The sequence below is a fragment of the Otolemur garnettii genome, unplaced genomic scaffold (genome assembly GCF_000181295.1).
Source record: "Otolemur garnettii isolate 467f Iridium unplaced genomic scaffold, OtoGar3 scaffold00210, whole genome shotgun sequence".
In the NCBI taxonomy this organism is placed as follows: Eukaryota; Metazoa; Chordata; class Mammalia; order Primates; family Galagidae; genus Otolemur; species Otolemur garnettii.
In genome coordinates, this window is record NW_003852605.1 from 1017804 (window position 1) to 1045736 (window position 27933).

Genomic DNA, 27933 nt, shown 5'->3' on the forward strand with positions numbered 1-27933 from the left:
CCGGGCTGGATTCGAATCCGCCACCTCAGGTGTATGTGGCTGGCGCCCTAGTCGCTTGAGCCACAGATGCCGAGCCTAAAAAAATATTTTCTAGTGAAGGTTTGGATCCTTAGCCTGGGGAAAAGCATTACCAATTGTCTTCTAGGTCAGCTACACCCAGGCCATGAGGAGAAGCTATGTGCCCTACACGGCCACCCAAGGCCTTGGCTTGCTTCTGGGTTCTCAGCTAATGATACTTTTGTGTAAAAGGGATGGTACTACAGGCCTCAGAGGATGACATCAGGCTGCTTCCTGGGCTGAGTGCCTCTTCTGATAGTGGGATATACATGGGCCAAATCCCCTAGAGGGCTCTGTTGGGGTTTGGTCTATGCCAAGGTTAGAGCCAAGGCCACGGCTTGTAAAGGGGCTTAGCCTGGGTGAAGAAGTCAGTTCTTTGCCTACCCACAGGACAGAAGCTGCTGCTTGACCTCCCGCAGCTGATATCAGACACCTGGCTGGTGTTCAGCACTCGCCAATGTGATAGCTTCTTCGTGGCCATGCCACAAGCCTGGAGTCACTCACCCCCTGCACCCATGGGTGCTGCAGAACTTGGGCAGCGCTGAGTCTCTGCTTTGCATCTCGAACCAGGAGCCTGGAGATGAGGTCTTTGGCTTCGCTGGAGATGTGTGCCCAGTCCTTGTCGGGAAACTCATACTTGCCTTCCTGGATGCTCTCAAACAGCTTGTCCTAGGTAAAGAAGATTCCTCTTGAGGCCACACTGGTTGGGGATGGGCAAGATGTGCCTGTCACTGATCTGATCGCCTAGCTTCAATCAACCTCAGCTGGAGCTGCAGCTCCTGGCTTGGGGCTGCCACAGCCTGGGCCCCCTTCCCATCCCCACCCCCCACTCTACTTTAAGTCATCAAACTATGAACAAGATAGGTAAATGTACCTGCTGGTCCATCTTACATACAAACTCAAGAACAAACCTACAGAACCTATTACCTGAAATAGCCCCCATGCATAAGTTATATGGGTTATATGTGGGGAATTTAAGTTTTTTTCAGTATGTCCATTTTAAGGTAGAGATAAAAGAAGCCAAAATAAAGGAAAAATAATCCTGGCAAGCAAATTTTTGGCTGACAGGAGAACTGCGGATTGAGGATTTGTTCTATTATAAAGGGCCGTCTTGAAGGTAAATCTTTAGTGACTCCAGCTTCTGAGGCACTAAGGCTATCCCTGATGGACAGCAGAAGGAGAATCATATGTGAAATTCCTTGAATAAAAATTTATTAATTTTGCCTAATGCCATAATAAAGAATAACTCTTTGCACACCCCCCCCCCCCAAAAGAATCATCAAACTATACAGAATGCCCTTGGCAGGCTCTGGACAGTGATGGGTGGGAATATGACCTGTAGCACAAAGCCCAGTCCTTGATCCTGCCTTGCGGGCCCTCTGTGAACCTCTCAGGCCTCATCTCCCACCACCAGCTGTCTTAGATACCACGTTTCCTCCTTGTATACATGTGGCTGTTTCACATGTCCCTGTCTCTGTATTTCTCACCCCCACTTCCCCATGGCTGCCCTGACAGAAGAGGGAGGGCACTATAAAGCCCCTTCCAGGGGAGGCACACGCTCCCAGCCCGGTCCTGCCGGCGTCCCACGGCCACGCTGAGCCCCAGCAGGCCTATGCAGCAGTCCTGGGGGCTGCACTCACCTGGCACACCCTGCAGACCTCGCCCCGGTCCCAGCCACAGTCGGCCCCGCAGTGACCCACAAACGGGGGGTAGCCACTGAGCATGATGTAGAGGACCACACCTAGGCTCCACAGGTCACAGCGCTTGTCATAGAAAGTGGCCTGATCCATGAAGACCTCCACCACCTCGGGGGCCATGTATTCTGCAGAGCCACACTGTGGGGGCCAGGGTTGGCAGGAGAGATGGGAGAGAGAGGCTTAGTTACCAGGTGGGCACAGCAAAGGGCACAGTGTATTGGGGCAGGAGCAAGAGGACAGGGCTGAGGTACAGAGCAAGAAGACATCAGGAGGGCCAGCCAGCTCAACAGATGCCACCAAGGCACCTCAAGAAGCTGGGCCAACCTGATGTTTGTTAACTGAGCCTCATCACTTCCTATGACCAGTTTCAAGCAGCCTCCTTATCTTTTCAGGTCTCTGCCAACTGGACCTTTGGCAGAGAAGCTCCAGGAATCTCTCCCTGCCTCAGCTCTCCATAAACAGACACTTCATGCACAGATACTAAATGCATCAGGAATATAGCTCTGGGAGAGAGATCTGTGGAGATCCAATTCTGTACAGAAGATTTCCCACAGTGAATCCTACCAAACTCTCCTGCTAGCTCAGAGCAAGGATGTGTAAGAATTTAGAATTAAGAGCTCATCAAAGGTAGAGGAGCTCTTAGAACAAATCTGATCTTCCCACCCTACCATATACAGATGACAAAGGCAAGGCCCAGAATAGGACAGGGATCTGTTTGAGCACATCTGTGGCAGACCCAGGACCAGAACCCAGGATCCCCTCCTCCTAACCTCTCATAGAAGCCTGCTGATAAGAACATGACACATATTTTCCTCTTACTTCTTCATTATTTCAGGCTCACCAAGAAAACAACCCCCTCTCAAAAGAATTTGATTGGGAGGCTAAGTGTTCTCAAGAAAGGACATTTTCTTTGTTCTTGACAATTGGGGTTAATGACTTTGAGAACAAGGTAGCCAGCATGTTAAAGCTAATTCAGAAACACCCCTAAAAATGTTGCTTAGAGTCAGAAACAATATAGACATAAAAGCCATCTCTTAAAAAAGGATTACTGGGAAAATTTACTTGTGAAACATACAAACCTCAAAAGAATCATAATAATGATAGTACAGGGATCCTCAAATTTTTAAACAGGGGGCCAGTTCACTGTCCCTCAGACTGTTGGAGGGCAGGACTGTGGGCCCCGGGATGAGTCGGCTGCTAAGCAGGACAGGCAGCGGTGGCAAAAACACCCAGCAGGCTGGATAAATGTCCTAGGCAGGCTGCATGTGGCCCGTGGGCCATAGTTTGAGGACGCCTAAAGTATGTATACAAGATGTCTTAGGAAGAGGTAGCTCCCAGAAGCACCATCTGGGTGTGAAATGTGTAAGTCAGAGAAGCAACAGGACAATTTAGCCTAGTGATCCCGCCATCCCACCTGCCTGTTGCCTGGGACCTCACAGGGCCCTCCTATAGCAGTGTTTTTCAACTGTTTTTATCTTATGGCACACTTGAACCTATAGTTAAATTTCTGTGGCACACTTAAATTATGTTGATTATAAAAAGTTAAGAATATACTTACTGTGCTTTGAACTTCTTTCAAAAATAATTTCATTAATGATCTTTAAAAATTTTCACAGCCCTCCTAAGAGCCTCCCACGACACAATGAAACTCACTGCTCTAGAGAGAAACTATCCCTTCCAGAGTGGGGGAGGACAGCCCCCCTTCCTCCATCACAGTGGGGCTGGGCTATGACTTCAGCAGCGGGAATGGGATTAACAGAGCTATTCACATGCTCATGTGCAAACAGACTGGCCTGGGAGTTGAACCTATTTTCACCTGGTCAGGAGTCAGGGCTTAGCCTATGCTCATAGATACAATTTGTCCCTTCATCAACAGAGGGTTCCTGCTCCAAACTAAAAGCCCTAATGTTACTTTCATTAGTAACTAAGGGGCAAGGGGCAGACTCAGGAGCTATAATGTATAAAGCCCGGAGCCCATGAGCCAGATGACAACTTGGGGAGTGGGAAGTGCTATAGATTCACTTGGTACCAGGGATTCACTCGATGCCAGGGCTTTCCTTCCTTCACTCTCTGTCTAGACTCCCCAGCTGTGGCTCAGGGGATACTCCAAAGGCACAGGAGCCAGAAGGAAGAGACACAGGCTACCCGGCCACACATACCGGGGTGGTGAGCTCTGGTGTGGTGATGGGGGTAGACGAGTTGTTCAGTTTTACCCCGCTGCCCAAGTCAAAGTCACAGATTTTCACTGGAGATACCTAAAAAGGAAAACATAAGCCAAGATCACAGGTATAAGGAACTACAGGGGCTATGTGCAGTGGTTCATGTCTGTAATCCTAGCAGTTTGAGAGGCAGAGGTAGGAAGATTGCTTGAGCCCGGGAGTCAGAGATCAGACTGGGCACCACAGTAAGACGGACCCTGTCTATAAAACATAAAAAATTAGCCAGATGTGGTAGCACGCACCTGTAGTCCAGTAAAGAGTGAGATCCATGGCTTGGTGCCTATAGCTCAGAGGCTAGGGCACCTGCTATATACACTGAGGCTGGCAGGTTCAAACCCAGCCTGGGCCTGCTAAACAATGACAACTACAACAATAACAACAAGAAAAATAGCTGGGCATTGTGGCCTATAGTTGGGAGGCTGAGGCAAGAGAATCGCTTTAACCCAAGAGTTTGACGTTGCTGTGAGGTATGACATCACAGCACTCTACCGAGGGAGACATAGTGAGACTCCGTCACAAAAATAAAAAAAAAAGGACCACAAAGCATAAGGAAGCCTGCATGACTGTCACTGCAAATGGCTTTATGGATCTGGTCATATTTGCTCTCCTTGGGTTAATGAGTAGTCCCCAGAGGACTTTTCCCAAGGTGTCCTCTTCCCCATGTTCTCTTATTTCCTAGCTAAGAGAAAAATGGGTATTAGATTGTCATGATCTTAATATAAACTAAGTATGGAACTCTGGCCAGCAAATAACGGTACAGGTTGTCTAAGATGGAAACTGGACAGGTTAATACATATTCCTGAAAGACAGGCTCCTCGCAGCCCATTCCATAGTAGCTAGGAGTAAAACCCTTGGCCATGTCAAGTGGCTTAGGGGGACTAATTCACTCTGGTTTGCTTGCTTGGGACTTTGTCAGTTTAAGCACTGAAAGCCCTGTCAGTTCTCAGAAAACTGGAATGGTGTTCACTCTAGGTGGCATCAACATAGCAGCCAAGCCCACCAGAAGCAGACGTTATGCCTGAAACCAAGACAGGATGACTCGAACCCAGAGCCATCCTGGAGGGCAGCTGGAGTGCACATGTAAGAATAGCCTCCATGGTGGAAGCAGCATAGAGGCGAAAATGCTGGTCTGTAACTTCCAGTTCCCCCATTTGCTGCTGGGAAGCCTGGACAAGTTCCTCAACTTCTTTCCTTCCTTCTTCCTCTCCCTCTTTTTTCTTCTTTTCTTTTTCACTTAGACCCTCTCTTTTCTACTGTATTAAATATAAACTATGTCTTTTTAATTATTATTTTTTAAGAAATGAGTCTTACTCTGTTTCCCAGGCTGGAGTGCAGTGGTGCAATCCTAGCTCACTGAAACCTTGAATTCCTGGGCTCAAGTGATCCTCAGCCTCCTGAGTAGCTGGGATTACAGTTGTACACAACCATGCCCAGCTCATCTGAGCCATTTTTAAGAATATATGAAAAACGTACACTTAAAAGTCATTGGCATTGGCTGTGCCTATAGCTCTGTAGGTATAGTGTCGGTCACATAAACCAAGGCTGGCAGGTTTAAACCCGGCCTGGGCCAGCTAAAACAACGATGACAACTGCAACAACAACAACAAAAATAGCCAGGCATTGTAGCAGGTGCCTATAGTCCCAGCAACTTCGGAGGCTGAGGTGAGAAACTTGCATAAGCCCAAGAGTTTGAGGTTGCTGTGAGCTGTGATGCCATAGCACTCTATCAAGGGTGACATCTTCAGACCTCATCTCAAAAAAAAGAGTCATTGGCATTAAGTGATCATTACCATTATCTGTTTCTAAAATGTTTCTGTAACTCCAATCAAATTCTTTTTTTTTTTTAATTTGGAACTAAAAAAAGGATTATGTCTATTGAGGACAAAGGGATGCAAACAAAGTAAAAAACAAAAGCTCATCTGGCATTTAATTAACTTTTTCTTCTCTGCTTGACAAATGGGAGCTGGATTTTATTTGTATATATTCTTTTTTTTTTTTTGAGACAGAGCCTCAAGCTATCCCCCCTGGGTAGAGTGCTGTGGCTTCACAGCTCACAGCAACCTCCAACTCCTGGGCTCAAGCGAGTCTCCTGCCTCAGCCTCCCAAGTAGCTGGGACCATAGGCGCCCACCACAACGCCTGGCTAATTTTTGGTTGCAGCCGTCATTGTTGTTTGGCGGGTCCGGGCTGGATTTAAACCCGCCACCTTAGGTGTATGTGGCTGGCGCCTTAGCCACTTGAGCCACAGGCACCGAGTCTATTTGTATACATTCTAAGGATCCTGATCTGCCCATGAAATCCTTAGCCAGGGGGAAGCTGTGGGACAGATGTCTGAAGCAGTCCTTTGAGAGAACACTTTTCAGGGCAGAGTAATTGCTCAGATCTGCCTACTTCTTTCCCTTCTGTTTCATGTGTACTGCAAAATAGTCGTTGCATGCGATGGTGAGGCCCGCAATCAGGGAAAAGCTGCTCTGGAAGCCACTTTGCCATCTCGGCACTGGTCCAGGTCCTTCATTATTTTGTCTAAGGCCAGAGGGTCTTTTTGATTTTCCAAAAATCCCGGCAACTCCTTCTCCATGAGCACTCTGAGGTCCTCCTTTGTTAAGTAGCCTTTATCCTTGGCAAATTTGTGAAATGTGAACATCCTGGTTTCTATGGCGTGCTCCATCTGAGATGGCATTTTGGTGAGGTCTACTGAAATCTGGGCGGAGAGGCTCCGCGGACGCTAGTCGGCTGGGACGCGGGACGGGGAACAGAGCGCTGCGGTCGGCGACTGGGTGCACGGGGCCGGAGCTCAAAGGGGGCGGTGCGGCCGCGAGAGTGGGAGGAGTCCAATCAGAAATTCTCTACTTGGCCTGGTGACCATAGCTCAGTGGTTAAGGAGCCGACCACATATACAGGGGCTAGCGGGTTTGAACCCGGCCCGGGCCTGCTAAACAACAGGGACAACTACAACAAAAAAATAGCTGGGTGTTGTGGCGGGCGCCTGTAGTCCCAGCTCCTTGGGAGGCTGGGGTAAGAGAATTGCTTAAGCCCAAGAATTGGAGGTTGCTGTGAGCTGTGACACTACAGCACTCTACTGAGGGTGAGACTCTGTCTCAAAAATAAAATAACTAAATAAAAAGAAATTCTATACTCATTAAATAATAACTTCCCATTCCTCTTCTCCCTGGTTTTAATTAGTAACCTCTAATCTACTTTGTCTTTATTAATTTGCCTATTCCAGATATCTCACATAAGCAGACTCATATAACATTTGTCCTTTTATGTCTGTCTTACTTCACGTAGCATGTTTCCAAGGTTGATCCATGTTGTAACATATATTAAAACTCCATCTTGTTTCATGGCTGAAAAATATTCAATTGTATGTGGGTACCACATTTTATTTATCTATGTCATCAGTTGATGGCCACTTGAGTTATTTCTACTTTTGTCTGCTGTGTATAATACTGTAATAAACATTAGTGAACAAACAAGTATTTGAGTCTCTGTTTTCAATTCTTTGGGGTACATACCTAGGAGTGGATTTGGTAATGCTGTGTTTAGCATTTTGAGGAACTGCCAGACTGTTTTCCACACTAGCTGTATCATTGTACATTGTCACCAGCAATCTATTAAGTTTCCAATTTCTCCATATCCTCACCAATGTTTGTTATTTTTCCATTTTTAAAATTATGGCCATCCAAGTAGATATAAGGAGGTATCTCACTGTGGTTTTGATTTGCATTTTCTTAATGACTAAGGATGCTCAACATCTTTTCATGTTCCTGTTCCATTTGTCTATCTTCTTTGGAGAAATGTCTGTTCAATCCTTTGTCCTTTTTTTTTTTTTTTTTGGCCAGGGCTGGGTTTCAACCCGCCACCTCTGGCATATGGGACCGGCACCCAACCCTTTTGAGCCACAGGCGCTGCCCACCTTTGTCCATTTTTTTAATTGGATATCTTCTTGTTGTTGAGTTTTAAGAGTCCTTTACATATTTTGGACATTAAATCCTTCTCAGATACATTATTTGCAAATATTTTCTCCCATTCTCTTAATTTTAGTTTTTCCAACCATGAAAAGGGATTTATAAACTTGTGCCATGAAGATCAAATGAAACAAAGGCCATGAAAGTACACTATACATCAAAGATAACAGCAGGTAGTTAAGAGCCCCCATGGAAATCCAGGCTCTTCTCCTGACCGGCTGAGTGACTCTATACAAGTTTCTGACCCTCTCTGAGCTGCAGTGTCCTCATCCATAAAATGAAGATAATTAAATAATATCTACCTCACAGTATTTAAAAATTACTAAATAAGTACCTAGCACAATATAGGCACTTAAGACATGTTAAATGTAATTAATAGAAATAATAATAATAAATTATAGGCCAGGTGCAGTGGCTCACACCTGTAATCCTAGCACTCTGGGAAGCCCAGGCAGTTGGATTGCCTGAGTTCAGGAGTTTGAGACCAGCCTAAGCAAAGTGAGACTCCCATCTACTAAAAATAGAAAAACTAGCCAGGCATTGTGGCAGGTATCTGCAGTGCCAGCTACTTGGAAGGCTGAAGCGGGAGGATTGCTTGAGCCCAAGAGTTTGAGGTTGCTGTGAGCTATGACACTATAGTTCTCTACATAGGATGACAGAGTAAGACTCTCTCTCAAAAGAAAAGAAAAATTATAAAGATCTATGCCAGACCAGTGACAGGAGGTCACACGATCATCTTTGACCTTATCCATTATTATTCTCCACAGAAGAGTGTGAGAAGTCAGTGGATTCACATATTCGCTCCCAGACCCCCTTATTTATGAGCCATAGCTTCGTCCAGACCAAGATACACATACTCTTGCATACATACATTTGTGTGTACATACAGAGGTGAATGTGGGTCCTCACACCACCAGGGCCTAAATCCTTTCTATTAAAAACAGAACTTGTTAGATTCATACACTCTTACGGACTTGCAAATACTTCCACTTACTAGTAGATTGAGTTAAAGCAACATTTAAAATAGGTTGAATTTGTTCAACACTAAATATGTTTTCTTTTTCATGGGCACCTTTGGAAATAAAAATGGGGACGGTAGTCTTTTTCAAGAACCTGTTCCTGTTTCTTCCAGTGGTAGACAGCATCTGGTGTGTACACAATAACACAGTCATAGGTAGAGATCTGTGGCACATAAGACTGAGGTGATGGTGACTCTTACCATCTGCCCTAAAGGTAGCTGCATTTTGCGCAGGTTTCATATTCTACAAACTCTGACTTAAGCCAAACACACTGATGATGAAGAGGACAGAAGGGACGAGGATTAACGCCACTCGGATCCTATCAACATATTAGGTGTGATGCTCTCATGTGTCTGTGCTCAGCATTTCAAGCTGGTACCTGGGGCCATGAGAATGGCTAAGAACCCACACTGAGAGCAAGGGTGGCTTCCCAGATCAGTATAAACTGTAGCAGCCCAAGTCAAGCCTGAAGTACCTTTTCTGGAGATTCACACAATATATTTTCTGGCTTCAGGTCACGATGAGCAATGCCTGAAATGACAAAGAGCAAAGAAATGGTTAACATATGCACGTAATTATCAAAACATTCCACACACAATTAATTTTTCCAAATGCTGCTGTTCACAGATTAATTCCCAATTATGGTACATTAAAAAATCAACGAGCTGCAGGAGGCACAAGTAACCAGAGATACAAACCAAAAGCAAGTTGTTTTGAAGCAGAGGCTTTAGAAGTTGGGCAGGGATAAGAAGGGCCAAGTGAATCCCAGCGAGCCAACCTCTCAGCACCACAGTGACCACCAAGAATAAGAAAGCCTAATACAAAGCAGAGCCGAGAGCCCTGCAAATGGCAATGCTTGGAACAGCAATGCAGAAATAATTAGCGCCTTGTTTAAGGGCATCTCAGGGGGCTTAGACTGCTCTACCTCATTTCTTCTTGTGTGGCCAATTAAAAAAAAAAATTCTTCAGTGTGACTCCTGCAAGTTCAGAGGAGCAAGTATTAGTTACCAGATCTCCCAAAGCTTATCCCATTCCCTCCTCCCCTGCTCTGCATGCCTATGGCAGCCCTGCCAATAGCAGACCAGGGACTGATTTGGACCAAGGGTACTGTTTTGGTTTTTTTGGTTTTTTTGGCCGGAGCTGGGTTTGAACCCACCACCTCCAGCATATGGAACTGGTGCCCTACTCTTTTGAGCCATAGGCCACCCAAGGGTACTGTTCTTAAGAGAAGATTCCCCTACACTTTGGCCAGGCCTTCTGAAGAAGATTGGATATAGTAGCCTACCCCATGAGGGATAAGCTTTTAACCTGCTGACCTGGTTGAGAAGGCAGCTGGGAGAACCTTCTTCTAACCAAAGAAAGGGACAAAGAATCAAGTCACAGGGTCATGGTGTTCTGGTGGAGGACACAGAAACCTCCCTTTCCTCTTTCCTTTGGCAGAGGCTGAGCAAAAGTCCAACAGCTACTGCTTGGAAGTTACTGCAAAGTGGCAAGGGACAACAAGGACAGGCAGAATCTGCTTATCTAAGGGAACACTTTTACACTTGGTGGGACTGCAAACTAATACAATCTCTTTGGAAGGACATATGGAGAATCATGAAGGAACTCAAATTAGACCTTCCATTTGATCCTGCAATCCTATTATTAGGCATCTACTCAGAAGAAAAAAAATCATTTTATCGTAAGGGCATTTGTACTAGATTGTTTATCACAGCTCAATTTATAATTATCAAGATGTGGCAACAACCTAAATGCCCACCAACCCAGGAAAGGTTTAACAAACTGTAGTATATGTACACCATGGAATACTATTCAGCCATTTAAAAAGATGGGAACATTACATCTTTTGTATTAACCTGTATGGAGTTGAAACATATTCTTCTTAATGAAGTATCACAAGAATGGAGAAGAATCCAATGGACCCAATACTAATATTGGGTAGATGATCTAATACACGCCCACATAAGAGAAAAACTCATTTCAATTAAGGATGGTGGGAGGGGGAACAAGGGAGCTGAGAGAGGGTAGGAGGGAGGGGGATGGGTGTGCTCCCACTTAATGGGCACAATGTTAGGGTGTATGGTACACCTCTTGGAGGTAGAACACAATTATGAGAGGGACTCTCCCTAACACATGCAAACATTGTAACCTAACTCTTTGTACCCTCAAATTAACCTGAAACAATAATTAGAAAAAAAAAGAATTTGCTTCTTAATAACTCCCTCAATGATCAACTTCTTCCCTGCTGGAAGGCAAAGGCCCAGCCCCGGCCACCCGAGGCACCTCACTGGAGAAGCAAACCAGAGCTCCATGGAGCTCAGTAACTTCATCAGTCACCTAATTGAATGAGAACCCAGAGCAACTCAGTCCAGGCTGCACAAATTGAGTCGGGCTGCAGCTCGCCACACTAGAAGTGAAAGATATTTTCCATTATGGCAAGTGCTCCCACAGAAGGATCACGAACCACGCACAGAGCCTTACTTTCCAAATAGGTGCCTGTGGCCCAGTTGTCCTGTAGCCTGAGAACTCAGAGAGCCCAGCTGTAATAATGGATCTGCTGCTGTGAGCACACTGGCCATCGAGCTGCTCCGGTTCATTTCCCAGAGGTTAAGCTGCGGTGTGTCCAGTATTTAAAAGTATGGAACTTGTTTCAGGCCTGACTCATTCTTGCCCAATTCATCTTCCCAGTGTGAAGTTATTTAGAAAACAGCCAAGTTCAGCTGGAAATCGTTTTTCATCCCCTCCAACTTCTAGTCACACGGGCAGCTGGCCAGCTAGAAGTTAACAAGCACTTTGGACCCCCTAAGACATCACCAGCCTCTGTTCCCTTTAGTACATTCTTGTGAATAAATAAATAAATAAATAAAAAATAAAACCGCCTTTACCACCTCCTCCAAGGTATGGATCTGGTAAAAAGCGTGACCCAGTTTTGCAATCTACAGAGGCAGCTTGGGGAGCAGTTGTAAATCTTTGTCAGGCAGGTGTTACCTACATGCATCCCAGCTTTCAGAAACAGAACTGCTGCTATTCATCATGCTGTGGAAGGTACAGACCCCCCCCTTTCTAGGAGTTTTCATTGTAGGTGCAAGTTAGGACCCCAACACGGACATTGTCAGTGTGCAGAGCTCTTTCAGCCACTGGAGGAAAGGAGGTGGGGTCAAGGAACCTGAACCTCCGGCATACTGGCCATGCTAGCACTAGACTGCCAGCCCAGCGTCAGATACGCGAGCGGTATGCCTGGGACTGATTCTGAGTACCCACAGCTATTGTTGCTGGCCAATGCCCATGACAGTGGGGAGAGTAGACAAATTATTTGCTCCCCCTGCCCTCCCACCCCACCAGGCAGAATACTTTAAGGGATCTAATGTTAGGAACAAAAATGCTTTCTGCCTAGTAGGGGATGGAGGATGGAGGAGATAACATTTGTTGATGAACTACTGTGTGCCAGGAACTATGCTCCATCTATGCGGACACATACAACATGAAAGACAGACACCACTATATAAACCAATTTGTACCTCTATAAGGCTTAGAATGGCACCTAGCTCATAACAAGTGCTGTGTGTGGTAACTACTGTGGATGATGTCATTCCCTCCCTCAGCTCTCACTGGGGCAGGCATTATTATTGACAGAGCACACTGCTGGAAGGAAGGTTTTCTCTATGCACTGCAGGGAGGTAAAATTTTTTGAATGTATGTAACAAACATTTATGGAACTACAAAAACACTTAATTTACAAAAAGACTACAAAAGTTCTTGAGTAATCAATCCTAGGAAAGGGGCTGTAAACCAAAGTGGAATTCAAACAAAGGCAGCTGGCTAGTTACCTCTCTGATGTTCAACAGATGCCTCCAACTTACATATTAATAGAAAAATGCATTTTTCATTTCCTGTGAATGAGACATATAAAACTATATATATCCCATCATGCCAGTTTTGAAAAGAGAGATACAGGTGATGTATTTTTAAAGACAAGAAGGAGTAACACTGACATATTTATACTAGAATGGCTATATTGTGCATGAGTTTTATATTCTTCACCAGGAAAAGGAGCACAGTTTCACACACACACACTCAAACACATCTTGTTCAATGTGAAATTTCTTCTTTTTCCTCCCTGCTCTTTCTCCTATACCCCTATCCTGCTTAGTAGCTCCACCTTCTACCCTCCATCCACAGCAGAGGCCTAGGAGCACCCTGGAAGGCTGTGCCTGCCCCGCCCCTACTCTGGGTGAGCACATTCAAACCACCATGGCCTGGACAAAGCCCTCTGCCTGGCTGTCCCCTTCCCTGGGGACCCAGAGGCTGGCCAGCCCAAGCTACCCACCAAAGCCAAGGTTTGGCTCACCTTTGGTATGCAGGAAGTCAAGGGCAGCCGCAACATCCCGCACCACTCGGCTGGCTTCTCGCTCGTTGAAGTGCTTCTGCTTCTGGATGTGGGCAAGGATGGAGCCTGGGGAGCAGAAGAAACACAGAAGAATGCCGTTCCAGGCTTTAGTAAGCATAACTTCTTAGAGGCCACGTTTTCATAGGCTTGGGGTGGGGACATAGATTTATTCATTGCTAAATGTCCAGCAATATGTGTGGTGCCTGGCACAGAGAGGGGCCAGCATGTGTCTGGTGAACAGAATCAGACTTGTCTCTTCTGTACCTATCTATGAGGAACTCAGATGGGAGAGAGAACGACTATTCATATAGCCAAAAAATGTTAATACTCTGGGGCTGATTCGGCTTCTAAGACCAAAAGGGCTAAAAATAACAGCTCGTGGAACTGATGGGACCTCTCTGTAGGAAAATTTTCTCCTCTCCATCTCATCTCATATCCAAAAAAGAGCACCTGCCTTCAAATGGAAATGCCACACCCTTACCAGATTTGCTGGAAAGAGGGAAAACTGCTTTTTGCTTTGAGCTTTCCCACTTACTCATGTTATTATTTTGTTGGAAATGGCTAATACTTAATGAGTAGTTAATAGTGCCAAGCACTATGCCATACTCTCGAAATAAATTGTCTTATTCTCACCACACCTGTACATGATGGGTAGTACTGTCATCCTCATTTTATGGAAGGGGAATCTGAAGCCAAAATGGTTAAGTAATGTGCCCAACTTACAGACCAGTAAGTGGTGAAGCAAGGATGTGGGATCAGTACAGTCAGGCCTCAGAGTCTGTACAGACTTATCCTTAGTAGGACTTGTGATCTGACTGCAGAGGGGATGGATATCCTGAGCCACATATTCTCTTTATCCCTGGGTCTGGCCTGTGTAGGATTATGCTATGTGATACAGACACGGCGGAAGCCCAACTGCATCTATCATTTCAAACGTGTCCCAGGTTGTTGGGCAGTGTGGGGGCAGACACAGGCCTGAACTTATGGCTTGTCTTTAAGTGGTCTATACTCACTACTGGAATCCAGCATTTCTTAGCCGAGGGCACCATCTCTATGTCCTAAAAAGGGTACTTGTTTACTTATTATAGGTTTTTTTTTGGCAAAGGGAGGGGATGAGAGAAGAAGGGAAAGAATTGCTAAGGATCTTTTACTTGCCAAATTGAACAATCAAAGGATCCCAGTATGCTAGGGAACTTTTCCAGAAAAGCAGCCCCTGACTAGGCCCTAGCTTGCTCTGCTGTAGTGAGACTCTTGTTTCCAAATTTGTTAAAAGGAAAGGCAGAAAGTAATATTCTACAAACGTCTAAGACAGTCCCCAGCACACTCAATTGTTGTAATCATATTAACAGCTGACATTTATTGAATCCTTAGTGCCTTCTGGGCACTGTGCTAAGTATTCCATATGGATTGTCTCATTTAACCTTCACCTCATGAGGTAGGTGCTATCAGTATCCCTATTTTATAGGTAAGAGTACTGTTTGGAAAAGGTTAAGTGACTTGCCCAAGGTCACAAGGCTGGTAGAGATGGAGCTAGACTAAAGTTTAGCTGTATTAGTTTCTTTCCTATTTAAAATAAAATTAATTAATTTATTAAAAAATTTTTTTGTTTGTTCTTTTGCAGTTTTTGGCCGGGGCTGGGTTTGAACCCCCCACTTCCGGCATATGGGCTGGCGCCCTTACTCCTTTGAGCCACAGGCACTGCCCTATTAAAAAAAATGTTTTAGAGATAGGGTCTCACTTTTTTGTCCAGGTTAGAATGTAGTGGCGTGATACAACTCACCATAGTCTCTAACTCCTGGGCTCAAGAGATCCTACTACCTCAGCCTCCCTCATAGCTGGGACTATGGTGCGAGCCACTGTACCCAGCCTGGTTGGCTTCTAAAACCAGCCCCTCTGTGTAGCCCTCTGCTCAGCTCTAGACATCCCTGAATCCTTTACCTTGCAAGTTCGTCCTAGGGTTGGGGGAGCGATGGGAAGAAAAGGGCTTCTCTGTCCCCTTCATTATGTCAGAAAAGCAACTTAAATATACACCCAGTGATTGTGTGGGGGGGTGGCGGCACTTTTCCATCTGAAGGATGGCACAGTCTCAGGCCTCCCCTTCATACTGGGTCTGTGTTCCAAACAATGGGACCCTCCTTCCCTCCATTTTAGCCTTTCTAGCCTTCACACTGTATTTGAGAGCTTCTACCCCATAATTAATTTAAATGGTGAAAGTGTCAAAACAGGGGATTGATAAATCGATGACTAAATGTATCTATATATGACTCCTATTATAATGAAAAGGCATTTATAAAATGCCCACACAGGTGACATTCTAAGCTCTGCAAAATGCTAATTATCATCCTTCCCTCCGGCCTCCCTTCTCCCAAATCAAGGGCAGTTTTTAAGTCCTTCATCCTTTTTATTAGCTTGACTCGTTTTAGAAGTCTCTGGGATTCATGATGGATGATCACCAGCCAGCGTCTTAATCAGAAGTCCAAACACATACTCGATAGTAAGTACCTCCTTGCAATTTCTCAAAGACCAAGTAAAACCTTGTGTCATCTTCAAAGAACTCAATCAGCTCCAAAATGTTCCTTAAATAGCGAAAATAAGAGAAGAGGGAAAAGGGGGGAAATGGTGTTATGTATTAAAGGCTACTTACTTACAAATATACAACAAAAAAATACACAATACCCTATAGCGGGGCAGAAATCAACTTGAAATCAGAATGCTTATTAAAGACCCACGTGTGGAAGCAGCCAATGGTGTTAGCAAGATTCAGGTCACCTTATCTTTCCATAATGTTTAGTCTCTGGTGTTTTCACCAAGTCTGTGCTGTCAAACCCCAGCCCTAAAACCCACTAGGTAGAGTTATAAAAAAGTCCCGGTCACATTAAACTGAATAAAATCTGCAGCGGACTGGAAGCAATTGCGGCTAATAACACTGAATAGTAGGTGTGTGTCCTGGAGGCAAGCAGCAAATAATTACTTGCCCTCCCTCTTGCCCATAAATCACGGGGCAGTATTTACATTGCCTGGAGAAAATGGAAACATCTGTCAAATAGACTTGGGGCTGAACGTGGGCACCGCTAGACCCTAACTGCTAAGCGCTGCTTAATGAAACGGCCGCGTTCCTGGCCACCGTAGCACTTGTGGCCTTCCCCGGTGAGCACTCTCTGTCTGCCTGAGTATTTCAGTGCTCTGCCAACAAGGTCGTCTTGTAGCTCAGTAGGGAAGCCACCAGCCTGGATGTTGGAGGTGTTGGGGGCTTTTTTTCCTTTTAAAGAACAAAATAAACCAAGTAGAGTCTCTAATGCTGAACTAAGAAGCTGTAGGGCTGAAAATAAAAACCTGTTCCTCATAAAAAACTGCTGACCACTTTGGGAGATACTAGGTTTTTATTAGTGTGAAGGCGTCCAAATAAGATGGGCGAAATGGCCTAATTTGAAAGAAGATTGTAGAGGCAGTGCCTGGAGTTAAATCAACAGCAGCCCTATCCCACAAGCTTAATGACAAAGCCATCAATACCAGGCCACTGGCTCCCTGCTGACCCTGCCATGGAGGGAAAGAGAGGGGGAAGCAGAGTCTTGGAGGTGACCCTGATTTAAAGCCACAGTGGGAGAGACGCTCATTTGGAACTGGTCCTGGCAGATCTAGAGATTACCTTGGCCCAGTTATCAAGAAGAGTGTCAGACTAGGTTTTAGGACTTTAGCAGTATCTGCACCTATGCAAACATGCTAGACAGAAAACAGCCACAAATATCCTAATAGTTTGCTTCATCCTCATCTCAATATTAAAGGAGGGCCCTAAAGATTTTACCAGGCAACACTTAGCTTAGTTTCTACAGGTACTTGAAAGAAACAAACCCTTATTTTTTCCCCAAACCCACACTGATTCAGACTGCTCACTCTCAAATTTGCCTGAATTGCTGATATTATAGCATTTCAGAAGAGAAGAGATCACAGCTTCTTTGCTGTTACTGCTTCCTCTCCACTCACCCACACTGGGAGATGGAAGGAGTCACAGGAGTAAGAGCAAACTGCTGGGGTCAGGAGATGGTAAGAAATAACCTCCTTGTGTGTGGCTAAGCATCCCCCAGAGAAGCAGCAAGTAACCCCATTCTCTACTCACTTGTTTCCTTGACACTGATAGAGCGTCTCCACCTCTCGAAATACCCTACTCCGACTGTGCCCTGCTTGTTTTTCAATGATCTGTGGGAAGAATAAAATCTGTCATGTACACCCACCTGAATTCAAAATTGCCCCTCAGCAGCAGCCCTCGGAGAGATGCAAGCCCAATTCAGACCAAATCCCGGCTGGAGCAGAAGTCTGGAGTGGGCCCTGGAGACACAGGCACTGTGGCTCTGTCAGCAAACCAAGAGAGTGGCCCGAGGGCTTTCCAGCCAGTTGACACTCCGGCCAACCACAACACCAAGGAAGTGTTTGAGGCTGCTGCCCCCAGCTGCCCAGGGAGACTGAGGCAGCCAGTGAGACAAAGAACATTCCACTCAGCTCCTACTCCTGAAGGCACTCACCACCTCTGCTGAAAGATCTTTTAGGAGTGGACAGGAGCTAAAGCTTCGAGGCCCAGCTCAGATGCTGCCTCTGCAATCTCCTCCAGCAGAAGCATATTTCTTCCTCTTCTGGGAACTTACTCTTTGGCAGTACTTAATATATAAAGTAATTTATTTACAGGGGCTCAGTTAACCCTTACAACAACATCAAGAGATAGGAAAGTGTGAAACCTCTGTCCACAGCCCAGAACTGATCCCAAAGCCCATACTACCCTACACATGCCCAGACCCTGCACAGCTTCCTAGAGCATCCAGAGGCTTGTCTCTCCCATGACACTGCACTGCTCCCTCCACCCTCCACTTGAAGATGCTTGGCAAATGCTCACTGAAGGAATAGATAGGCCAGCAGATGAGCAGATGGTTTATACAGGGACTGGCTGCCTCCGAAAACCTCTCTGGACCCATCCAGAGCTTCAAACCATTGCAAATGTAGTAAGGTTGTGCCTCACGCCCCCATGTGCAAAGCACAGCACAGACGATCACATCCTGCTACAGAGAACACTGCAAACTTCTCTAGTATGTTTGTAGCACAAACAACCATGACCAACTATAATTTTCTAAATAAGTCTGCATCTGTTAGTAAACCACGGTGGGCCCATTTTCTGTGCAGAGGAGTATAGTAGTGTTGGAGAAAAGAAGCTGTTCAAAAGCAAGCTATTCACTAAACACTTCAAATCAAAGTCAGGAAGAACTTTTTAGCAGGCAAACTTTCCACCACAGTTCTCTCTAAGGAGGCAATGGACTCTTGGTGCTAGCAATGGGGGAGCAGGACATGGATGACTGTTTCAGATTATCCTAAAATTCCACTCCAGCCCTAAGACTCTAGGATTCCCTGCTGCATGCCACACTGGAAGAAGCAGCCCACCCTTAGGGGGCTTTCAAAGGATAGAGACATGGGAAGACCTTCTGACACCAAAGAATTGCCAAGCTAGGGTCCAGGGTTAGCCCAGAGATGCCAGGGACATGTGGATAGAGGCCCAAGTTTTCCTTCTGTGATCCAACCTTGAAGAAACAGATCTCCCTCATCCATACATGAGTTCAAACCTTTGAAAATCAATGTATGATTTTGTGGTTTTGCCACCCTTAGGGCTATTTCTTTAAAAATACTTGTAATTTACACTAATCTGATTCTAAAAATAAATGAAGACAGCTCTTCTGTGAGCAGGTGAAACAATACTCCACCAAAAAGGAACATGGCTTAGCAAAAATTTCTCCTTTATAACCCACAGCTGGGACTGAGGAAAGCTGGTCAGAAGAGAGACATTTCTTTCAGAAGTCACTCTGGCTGGTGAGCCTGTAGGAGGCTGTGCTTTGACCAGGTAGCTCAGATGGATGTTCTGCTGAAATGAAAGCCTGAATTGTCCCCTTGGATCTAGTAAGACATTTTCTTTAGATCAGTGGCCTCGAACTCTGGTGAGTATCAGAATCACTATAATAGATCCAGCCTAGGCTGGGCGTGGTGGCTCATGCCTGTAATCCTAGCATTCTGGGAAACCAAGGCAGGTGGATTGCCTGAACTTAGCCTGAGCAAGAGTAAGACCCTGTCTCTACTAAAACAGAAAAAATCAGCAGGGTGTCATGGTGGGTGCCTGTAGTCCCAGCTGCTCAGGAGGCTGAAGGAGGAAGATCTCTTGAGCCCAAGAGTTTGAGGTTGCTATGAGCTATGACACCACGGCACTCTACCCAAGGGCAACAAAATGAGACTCTGTCTCAAAAAAAAAAAAAGGAAAGATCTAGCCAAATTTCACATCGAGAAGCCTGGAGCTCTGGGCTCTGTTACGTTTCTGGGTGACTGTGATATACACTAAAGTCTAAACCAGGCATCCTCAAACTACGGCCCATAGGCCATATGCCTAGGACATTTATCTGGTCCACCAGGTGTTTTTTTCCCCCACTGCCTGCCCTGCTTAGTAGCTGACTCATCCTGGGGCCCGCAGTCCAGCCCTCCAATGGTCTGAGGGACAGTGAACTGGCCCCCTATTTAAAACGTTTGAGGACCCCTGGATCACTCTACCTATGTCAGTGGTTCTCAATGTCGAATGAGTTAAGTATCAGAATTACCTGGGAAGCTGGTTAAAATTCATGTTGTTGGGCCCATCTCTAGTTTCTGACTCAGGAGGTCTGGGATAGGGCCAGATAACTTGTACTTCTACCAAGCTAACAGGCAGTGTTGCTGCTGGCATAGGAACCAAATTTTGAGAACCATGTTCTAGATCACTGATTTTTTTTTTTTTTTGTCTTTCTTTTTAGATCACTGATTTTTAACCAATGCGCTGTGACACACTGGTGTGCCATGAGAGGATCTTAGGTGTGCTGTGAACATTTTTAAAGAAGTTCAAGGCATAGTAAGTATGTTCTTTTTTTCACTTTTTTTTTTGAGACAGAGTCTCATTATGACACCCTCGGTAGAGTGCTGTGGTGTCACAGCTCACAGCGACCTCAAACTCTTAGGCTTAAGCAATTCTCTTGCCTCAGCTTCCTGAGTAAGCTGGGACTACAGGCGCCTGCCACAATGCCCAACTTTTTTTTTTTGCAGTTGTTTAGCTGACTAGGGCTGGGTTTGAACCTGCCACCCTTCGTGTATGTGGCTAGCACTGTAACCACTGTGCTATGGGCACTGAGCCCACTCTTTTTTTTTTTTTTTTTTGATCAACATAATTTAAGTGTGCTGCAGAAGTTTAACTACAGATTCAAGTGTGCTGTGAAACTAAAAATAAGTTAAAAAACACTGTTCTAGATCCAGGCCTCCTTCCACATAGAGTAAGAAAATGGAAGCACTGAGGTGGAAAATAGGGGGCAAATGAGCCACTCCAAGGTCATGCAGCACGTTAAAGTCCACGGGAGGCTGGAAGCCACTTGTACTGCCCCAGAGCTGAGAGCTCGTCACTCCAGTTTTTAATCCTCATTGTCATAAGAACATATTATCACTTGAATACATATGCTGATAGCATTTTGCAATCTGTAAAGTGCTCCTGTCTCTATCAGTGCATTTTTTTTTTTTTTTTTTGCAGTTTTTGGCCGGGGCTGGGTTTGAACCTGCCACCTGTGGCATATGGGGCCGGCGCCCCTACTCCTTTGAGCCACAGCCACCGCCCATGTTTTTTATTTTTTGAGACAGTTTCACTATGTCGCCCTCAGTAGAGTGCTATGGCATCACAGCTCACAGCAACCTTAAAGTTTTGGGCTCAAGCAATTCTCTTGCCTCAGCCTCCCAAGTAGCTAGGACTACAGGCTCCCACTACAACACCTGGTTATTTTTTGTTGTAGTTGTCATTGTTGTTCAGCTGGCCCAGGTTGGGTTCGAACCCGAAAGCCTCCGTGTATGTGGCTGGTGCTGTAACCACTGTGCTACGGGCACCAAGCCTATGAGTGCTTTTTATTTTCTTTCTTTCTTTTTCTTTTTTTTTTGAGACAGAGCCTCAAGCTGTCCCCCTGGGTAGAGTGCCGTAGCATCACAGCTCACAGCAACCTCCAACTCTTGGGCTCAAGCGAGTCTCCTGTCTCAGCCTCCCAAGTAGCTGGGACCACAGGTGCCGGCCACAACCCCCGGCTATTTTTTGGTTGCAGCCGTCATTGTTGTTTGGCGGGCTGGGGCTGGATTCGAACCTGCCACCTTAGGTGTATGTGGCTGGCGCCTTAGCCACTTGAGCCACAGGCGCCGAGCCGAGTGCTTTTTATCTTCATCTTCATAACTACCTCATGATGCAGAAAGGACAGGTATCACCATTTAGAGATGCAGAAACTGAGGCTTAAGGAGGTTTAAATGACTTGACCAAAGGCAAATAGTAACAGTTTGACAAGAGAGAAATTCAGGTTGGCTTGCTAATTCCAAATCTTGTTGTCCACTCCCTGAAGCTAACTTCATTTGTCAGAATAAGTGGACTATGAGCCAGGCATTGTTCTAAGCACTTTACACATATTAACTTATTTAATCCTTATGACAATTCTATATAGGTTCTATCATTACACCCATTTTACAGATGAGAAAACTGAAGGACAGAGAGGTTAAGTAACTTGCCCAAGGTAACAAGGCAAGCAAGCAAGTAGAAAAACCAAGATCTGAATCCAGTGAATACAGCTTTGGAGCTTCCATTCTCATGGAATATAAAATTTATTTGACTAGGCCAGCTGCGGTGGCTCATGCCTGAAATCCTAGCACTCTGGGAGGCTGAGGCAGGTAGACTGCTTGAGCTCAGGAGTTTGAGAGCAGGCTGAGGAACAGCAAGACCCCATCTCTACTAAAAATAAAAAAACTAGCCAGGCATTATGGTGGGCACCTGGAATCTCAGCCTTTTGGGAGGCTGAGGCAAGAGGATTGCTTAAGCCCAGGAGTTTGAGGTTGCTGTAAGCTATGATGCTACATCAATCTGCCCAGAGTGACACGTGTCTCAAAAAAAAAAATTATTTGGCTTGAGATAAGCTAGGAATGACCCTTTGCAAAGCAGCCTGGCACTCAGATGGGACACTCACTTTGACAGCATACTCTTTGCCATTCTGGAGGCTCACGGCACCTTGAACTTTGGCGTAGGCTCCCTCTCCCAGCAATTCAGAGGTCAGCTTATACACATCTAGAGGTGAAATGGGTGAGAGGAATAATGAGATGTGCCACCCCATTGCAAGCTCAGAGGGGATGAGGAGTATCTGTCACTCAGCATCCTCAGTCAGAGAACACAGGCACCTGCTGAGGCTGCAGCAGTCAGGGACAAGGAGTTCACGTTATCTTCTCAGCCACCTCAGCACTCAGTTTCTCACAAGACCACACGGAAGGCACCTTGTTCTCGTTTTAGACACGAGACCAGTGAACAGATTTCAATTTAGCACATGCTTCCTGGGCACCTACTATGTGCTAGAGAACATACAGAGACAGGGTGAGCAATAAAATATAGTTCCTCCCCTATAGAGTCACAGTTGAGTGGAAAAGACAAACGCAGTGACCCCAGAATGAACCAGACACTACCAAGTACTATCACAGAGGGACAAAGTTTAAAAAACAAAGCAGGGGAAGGAAGATGTTAAATTTGTCCAGGGAATTGGGAGTGTCCTCAGAGAAGGGGTGCAATTTGAATGAACATCATTCATTGACTCATTTGCTGAACACCTACTATGTGCCAAGCTCTGTGCTAAGCACTGGTGATACTGAAGGGAATAAAACACTGTTCTAATTTGTACCACATAAAAAGGAAGTCATTGGATGTTTCTGAGAAGTTTCCAGAAGTCACCTACAGGAAATAAGAGACAGACGTAGGACGCAAAGGGTGCCTTGAGATTTTTAAGGTACTGACTCATAGTGGTTCTAGCAGAGTAATAAGCCTGGCTGAAAGAACATGTAGGTGACCAGCCCAAGCTCACAAACAGCACAGCTCTTGGAGCCCCTTCCAAAGGAAGCCACGTCTCCATCATGGCCCTTGCCGAGCTGACCCATCCTCCTCCACTCTGCAGACTGTTCTTCATGAGGCAGCCTTGCATTTAAACCCACAGCCTGAGCAGACTGGTAAACCATGGAATTAGATTTTATCACTGTTAGTCAAAAGTCCTGCCATTGCACAAGTGGTCCTTAAATAACAGGAAATATTCTCTTGTGTTCAATGAAAAAGCAAAAGACCTGTTGATCTGGAAACTATCCTTAAACTGTCAGGACTTTTGTCTGCCCTGCCCTGTTCCCACCCTCCCACCATACACACATCTACTGTTTGAGTTAAAGACAAACAAAAACACTCTGCACGAAGCCCCTTCTTGGTTCCATCGTGGTCTTACAGCTGCTCACAGAACAGATGGCACACTGTGAGTGTTTTAAATAACATACTTCTCTCCCAGCGGACGCTTTGGTATTAGCTCTTTATACATACCAGAATAGGTAGATGGCTCAAGGTCCAATATTCCTGATTCATAAAGGACTTGTTATTAGAACCACCTACAGAACAATCAACTCACTAGTATGTCTGCAAGGCTGGAAAGAGGGACCATGAGGGGAAGCTATTTCAGGTCTCATGATGAAAGAAACAAAACAGATGGAGGGGACGTGTTACTCTTAGAAGTGGCTACTGATCCTTTTGGTCCTTTGCAGATGTGTCCAGTGACTCACTTCACCTATCACATGCCCAGTGATAAGAGGACCAGCACTGGCCTAGTGTCGTGCACGTAAAACATCCAAAACTGGCTGATGACGCAACAGCGTGTTCCCTGACCGCAATATGCACTCTTTAAAGCAGAGTCAGACACATACAGCACAAGTAGCTGCAATCTCTGAGGCACATTCTCAGCCATGAGCAGCCATGACCTTCATGTTTCTTCCCCTCGTACGTGGCTGCTCTACCCCTCAGCAGCCCTGCAGGAAAAGCTGAGGGAAGAGTCACATCTGACAAGGAGCTGGGACACCACAGACATGTCACTCCATCTATGACTGGAACAGATTTATCTTACAGCCCACTGATGAGGTACTCAAGACACCTGTAGAGGCCAGTGTGTCATCTGAGAGCTTTCCCACTCTGGCTCTCTGTCGCCCCCCCCCCCCATGAACTCCTTCATCCCATCTTTCCTCTCTGTCACACAGATAACATCAGCTGGCTCTGAGATGTCTGGACCCAAGGGCTAAGGGGAAGCTCCTCCCAGACTTGGGAGCCACAGGCCCAGATCTAGGAGTTGTGTGAACGACCTTCAAACTTCCCTGGTGAGGAGTCAGTGGCCCGGGCCTTCCGCTTCTTCTTCTTCCTCTTGTCACCCTCTGCGATGGGAAGGGGCTCGCTGCTGCCCATCTCTGGGAGATAAGAGGACATGTAAGGGAAACATCACTGTCCCAGTCAAGCTATAAATTTACGGAAAAAAAGGTGGGTGGGGAGGGGGGTTGGGGAACCCAAGAGGAGCTTTACACTGATGGTTTTTAAATATCTGTGAAGACTATTGATTTGTTTTGACCCAGGAAGGAAAACTAAAGGCAAAATCATTATAGGAGATCATTAACTGAGGAAAGGCGCTCAGACAGGCAGGCTAGATTAAAAGAGGACAGCAGAAGCCTGCTTTAACCAAGCTCATTAGCACATGGATTTAGATCAGCCACCAGTCAAACTATATTCCCCAAACAGAACAATGAATTTGTAAGTAGAACCCCACCTGGAACATCCTCCAGCCTCCTGCCAGAAAGGCAGGACCCTGGGAGGAGCTAGGCAAGGAGGAGGGTGGGAGTGGGGGCCATGCAGAAGAAATCCTAGGCTAAGGAATAACCTGGCTGCGTGCAGGGGTGCAAAAGGCCTGCAATGGAGGCTGCCTCTGTGAAGGTAACAATAGGGCTGGGGATGGGATTGAAATGGCTCTGGAGTACTTCATGTCCGGAAGCACAGATGTGCACCTGGGGAGTACACAGCATCCTCTCCCTCCCCACTCCTGGATTGGAAAGGTTGCAGGTAGGGCCCATTCAGAGGTCTGCCATTGACAGTTCTGCACCAGGCTGCTGGATGAGGTCACTTACTGCAAAAACATTATTATCTCTCTCTGGCAAGCACCTGGCTCCCCATCTTAAGGGGGGATTTGTGAGGCAGGCATTCAGACATTAGACAGATGGGTCAGGACAGAAAGAATAAGCAGGACACTGAGACAGGCAAGGAGAATAGGAGGAACAGTGAGCCAGTGCCCAGTCACAGTCCCATTTCTGAGACACTTTAGTATGGGCCTTCCCCTGTTAAAGATAAATTACTTATAGAACACGTCATGCCCCTGATCCAGAGTGGAGCCTTAATACTCTTTGCCTGCAGTTAGAAATAATAAGATTTCTCTCAAGTCTCTGGGTCTAAATCCCCACCAGAGTGATTAAACCTTTACATCCTTCTAAAATAGAGGCACTCGAGTGCTGATGGGGTGTGCGACGTGAGAGACTTTTAGACCAACCTTCAATAACACAGGCTCTGGGTTGTGGGGAGTTTTTTTCCTTCCTTTTTTATTTATTTATTTATTTATTTTTCTGAGAGATTTTAAAATGGAAGCTGGCTCTTTGCCCATGGAAGGGAAAGAAGGGAAAGGCCCACTCTCTTCTCAGAGGATCGGGCTGAACACAACCAGAGAAATGGCAAGTTTGCCAGGAAGACTGATTAGTGCTGAAGCACATCTGCACGCTGTTCAGAGCCAAGTATGCAGCAGCCATCAGGAGAAAGCATACAGAAGGGCGGGCGTTTTCAACACCACAATCCAGGAAGCAGGGGTAACCAGCCAAGTGTCTGCCAGCCCAGTTTAGCTGATTCTTCCTCCATTTTGGGGAAGCTCATAACAGAGGATTTTCAATTATACTTTAGAACAGAGAATAGATAAACACTTGGATAATCCACATAGGATCTCAAAATATTACTCTAGCTAACTGCAACACTCTAAGAATTCAAAGAATTAAATTAACCATCAGCACTGAAGTATCAAAACACCCACCCTTGCCAAGGTAATTAAAGGGAAAAAAGCTGCTCAAATGTATTTACTGAACATAGGGAGAAATTCTACAGAAATAAAACCCAGGGTCACTCATCTCCAGAAGCTTAGGGAGGGGTCCCTGGCCTCAGGGGCTGCAGGCCGAGAAGCTGAGACCGCAGCTCCCCTTGCTCCGATTCTGTGTGCAGTCCAGTGGCAACCCTTGTCCCCATCTATTTTCTCATCAGCACTGCAGGCCAAGTGCACAGCACACAGATTTGGCTTCGGCTCCTCCCCCTCCCCTGTCCACACTCTGATGGAGGGCCTAAGGACAAGCAAGACAGCCAGAGGCAGGCAGCACAGAGGAGCAGCACAGCTGGCAGCGTTACAATTCACAGGGGATGCTCAGATACACTTACGACTCCAACTAGAAAACCCTGTTAGCGACAATTTATACTTGGCTTTTACCGCAGCAGGGCTGAGGGGGCCTTCTGGGCAAGAAGCATACCTCCGAGCACGCCGCACACTCAATATTAGATTTTACGGTTTCACACACAAAAAGATAGAGTACCTGGTCTATTCTGCATGGATTTCAGTGGAAGAGGATACGCCAGAAGGGCCAAATGGTTAAGACTTCCCTTGGAAACAGAACTTGTTGAAGGAGAGTTGTTTTTGAAACTAGGAAGGAAAAATGTAGGAAGATGTTGAAGTGAGAGAGACGTGCCTAACTTCCCTGTCTACACGTGGAGGGAGGGAGCAGTGTCGTAATTTCAGCAAGGGGTTGAGGGTTCCCCATCTGCAGCCTGGCCACACGCTCTATTTCCTCGCAGAATACACTAGCAGTAGGACTAGCACTAGACTAGTAGGTCTGTGGGACCTGAAGTCAGCGTGTGATTGCCCCCCAGATAAGTGCTTCCTCAGGCTGTGAGGCCCCACAAGCAGGCTGCACCTTGGCTCACCTGGGTTCCTAGCCCTCAGGTTTCTTCTAGGCTATCAAAACCCAGCTCAACCTTCCCCACCCCTTTGTAGCTCCCTGATAACTCCAGGTGAGTTTGGGAAATCAGTCAGGCACTGCCCCAGCAGAGGGTATGACTGAACAGAACTAGTAGTCAGTGCCTCACCCTTTGCTCCCAAACACCCCACAAGCAGCTCGGCTGAGGCGCTGGTTTCACCCTCTCTGGAGTGCTCCCCATGTTCCTCAGGCTGACACTGTGCCCTGTTCAGCTCTGTCTACCCTACAAGCTGCAGCACAGTGTTAAGATATGCACCAGGCTCGGCGCCTGTGGCTCAAGCGGCTAAGGCGCCAGCCACATACACCTAAGGTGGCGGGTTCGAATCCCCAGCCTGGGCCGCCAAACAACAATGATAGCTGTAACCAAAAAATGGCCTGGCGTGGCGGGCGCCTGTGGTCCCAGCTACTTGGGAGGCTGAGGCAGGAGACTCACTTGAGCCCAGGAGTTGGAGGTTACTGTGAGCTGTGATGCCATGGCACTTTACCCAGGGGGTAGCTTGAGGCTCTGTCTCAAAAAATAAAAAAAAAAAAGACACGCACCAGTCATCGGCAACTGGGAGCTGAAAACAGAGATGACATGAACATCAGCACCAACTCAGTATTGGGTGCAGGGGTGCCCCAGGCCTGCAGCACCCAG

The 27933-nt window shown here is 46.2% G+C and overlaps 1 protein-coding gene and 1 pseudogene across 3 annotated transcripts in view; both read right to left on the reverse strand.

Moving 5' to 3' along the window:
* The window catches only part of MKNK1 (MAP kinase interacting serine/threonine kinase 1), a 42141-nt gene that overhangs the window by 3437 nt on the left and 10771 nt on the right, over nt 1–27933 (reverse strand). Inside the window, exons 2-11 of one of the 3 annotated variants that reach the window (XM_023507857.1) lie at nt 26856–26962; nt 24555–24656; nt 22373–22470; nt 17461–17540; nt 15849–15922; nt 13308–13412; nt 9435–9490; nt 3914–4009; nt 1698–1892; nt 562–726 (exon numbers count right to left, since the gene is read on the reverse strand). In XM_023507857.1, coding sequence (XP_023363625.1) covers nt 562–726; nt 1698–1892; nt 3914–4009; nt 9435–9490; nt 13308–13412; nt 15849–15922; nt 17461–17540; nt 22373–22470; nt 24555–24656; nt 26856–26871 — 987 coding nt within the window. In that variant the 5' untranslated portion in view covers nt 26872–26962. Of the gene's footprint in view, nt 1–561; nt 727–1697; nt 1893–3913; nt 4010–9434; nt 9491–13307; nt 13413–15848; nt 15923–17460; nt 17541–22372; nt 23990–24554; nt 24657–26855; nt 26963–27933 lie in introns of all 3 variants that reach the window. The other 2 variants (XM_023507858.1, XM_023507859.1) reach the window with 2 other exon arrangements.
* LOC100955406 lies at nt 6347–6652 on the reverse strand (annotated as a pseudogene).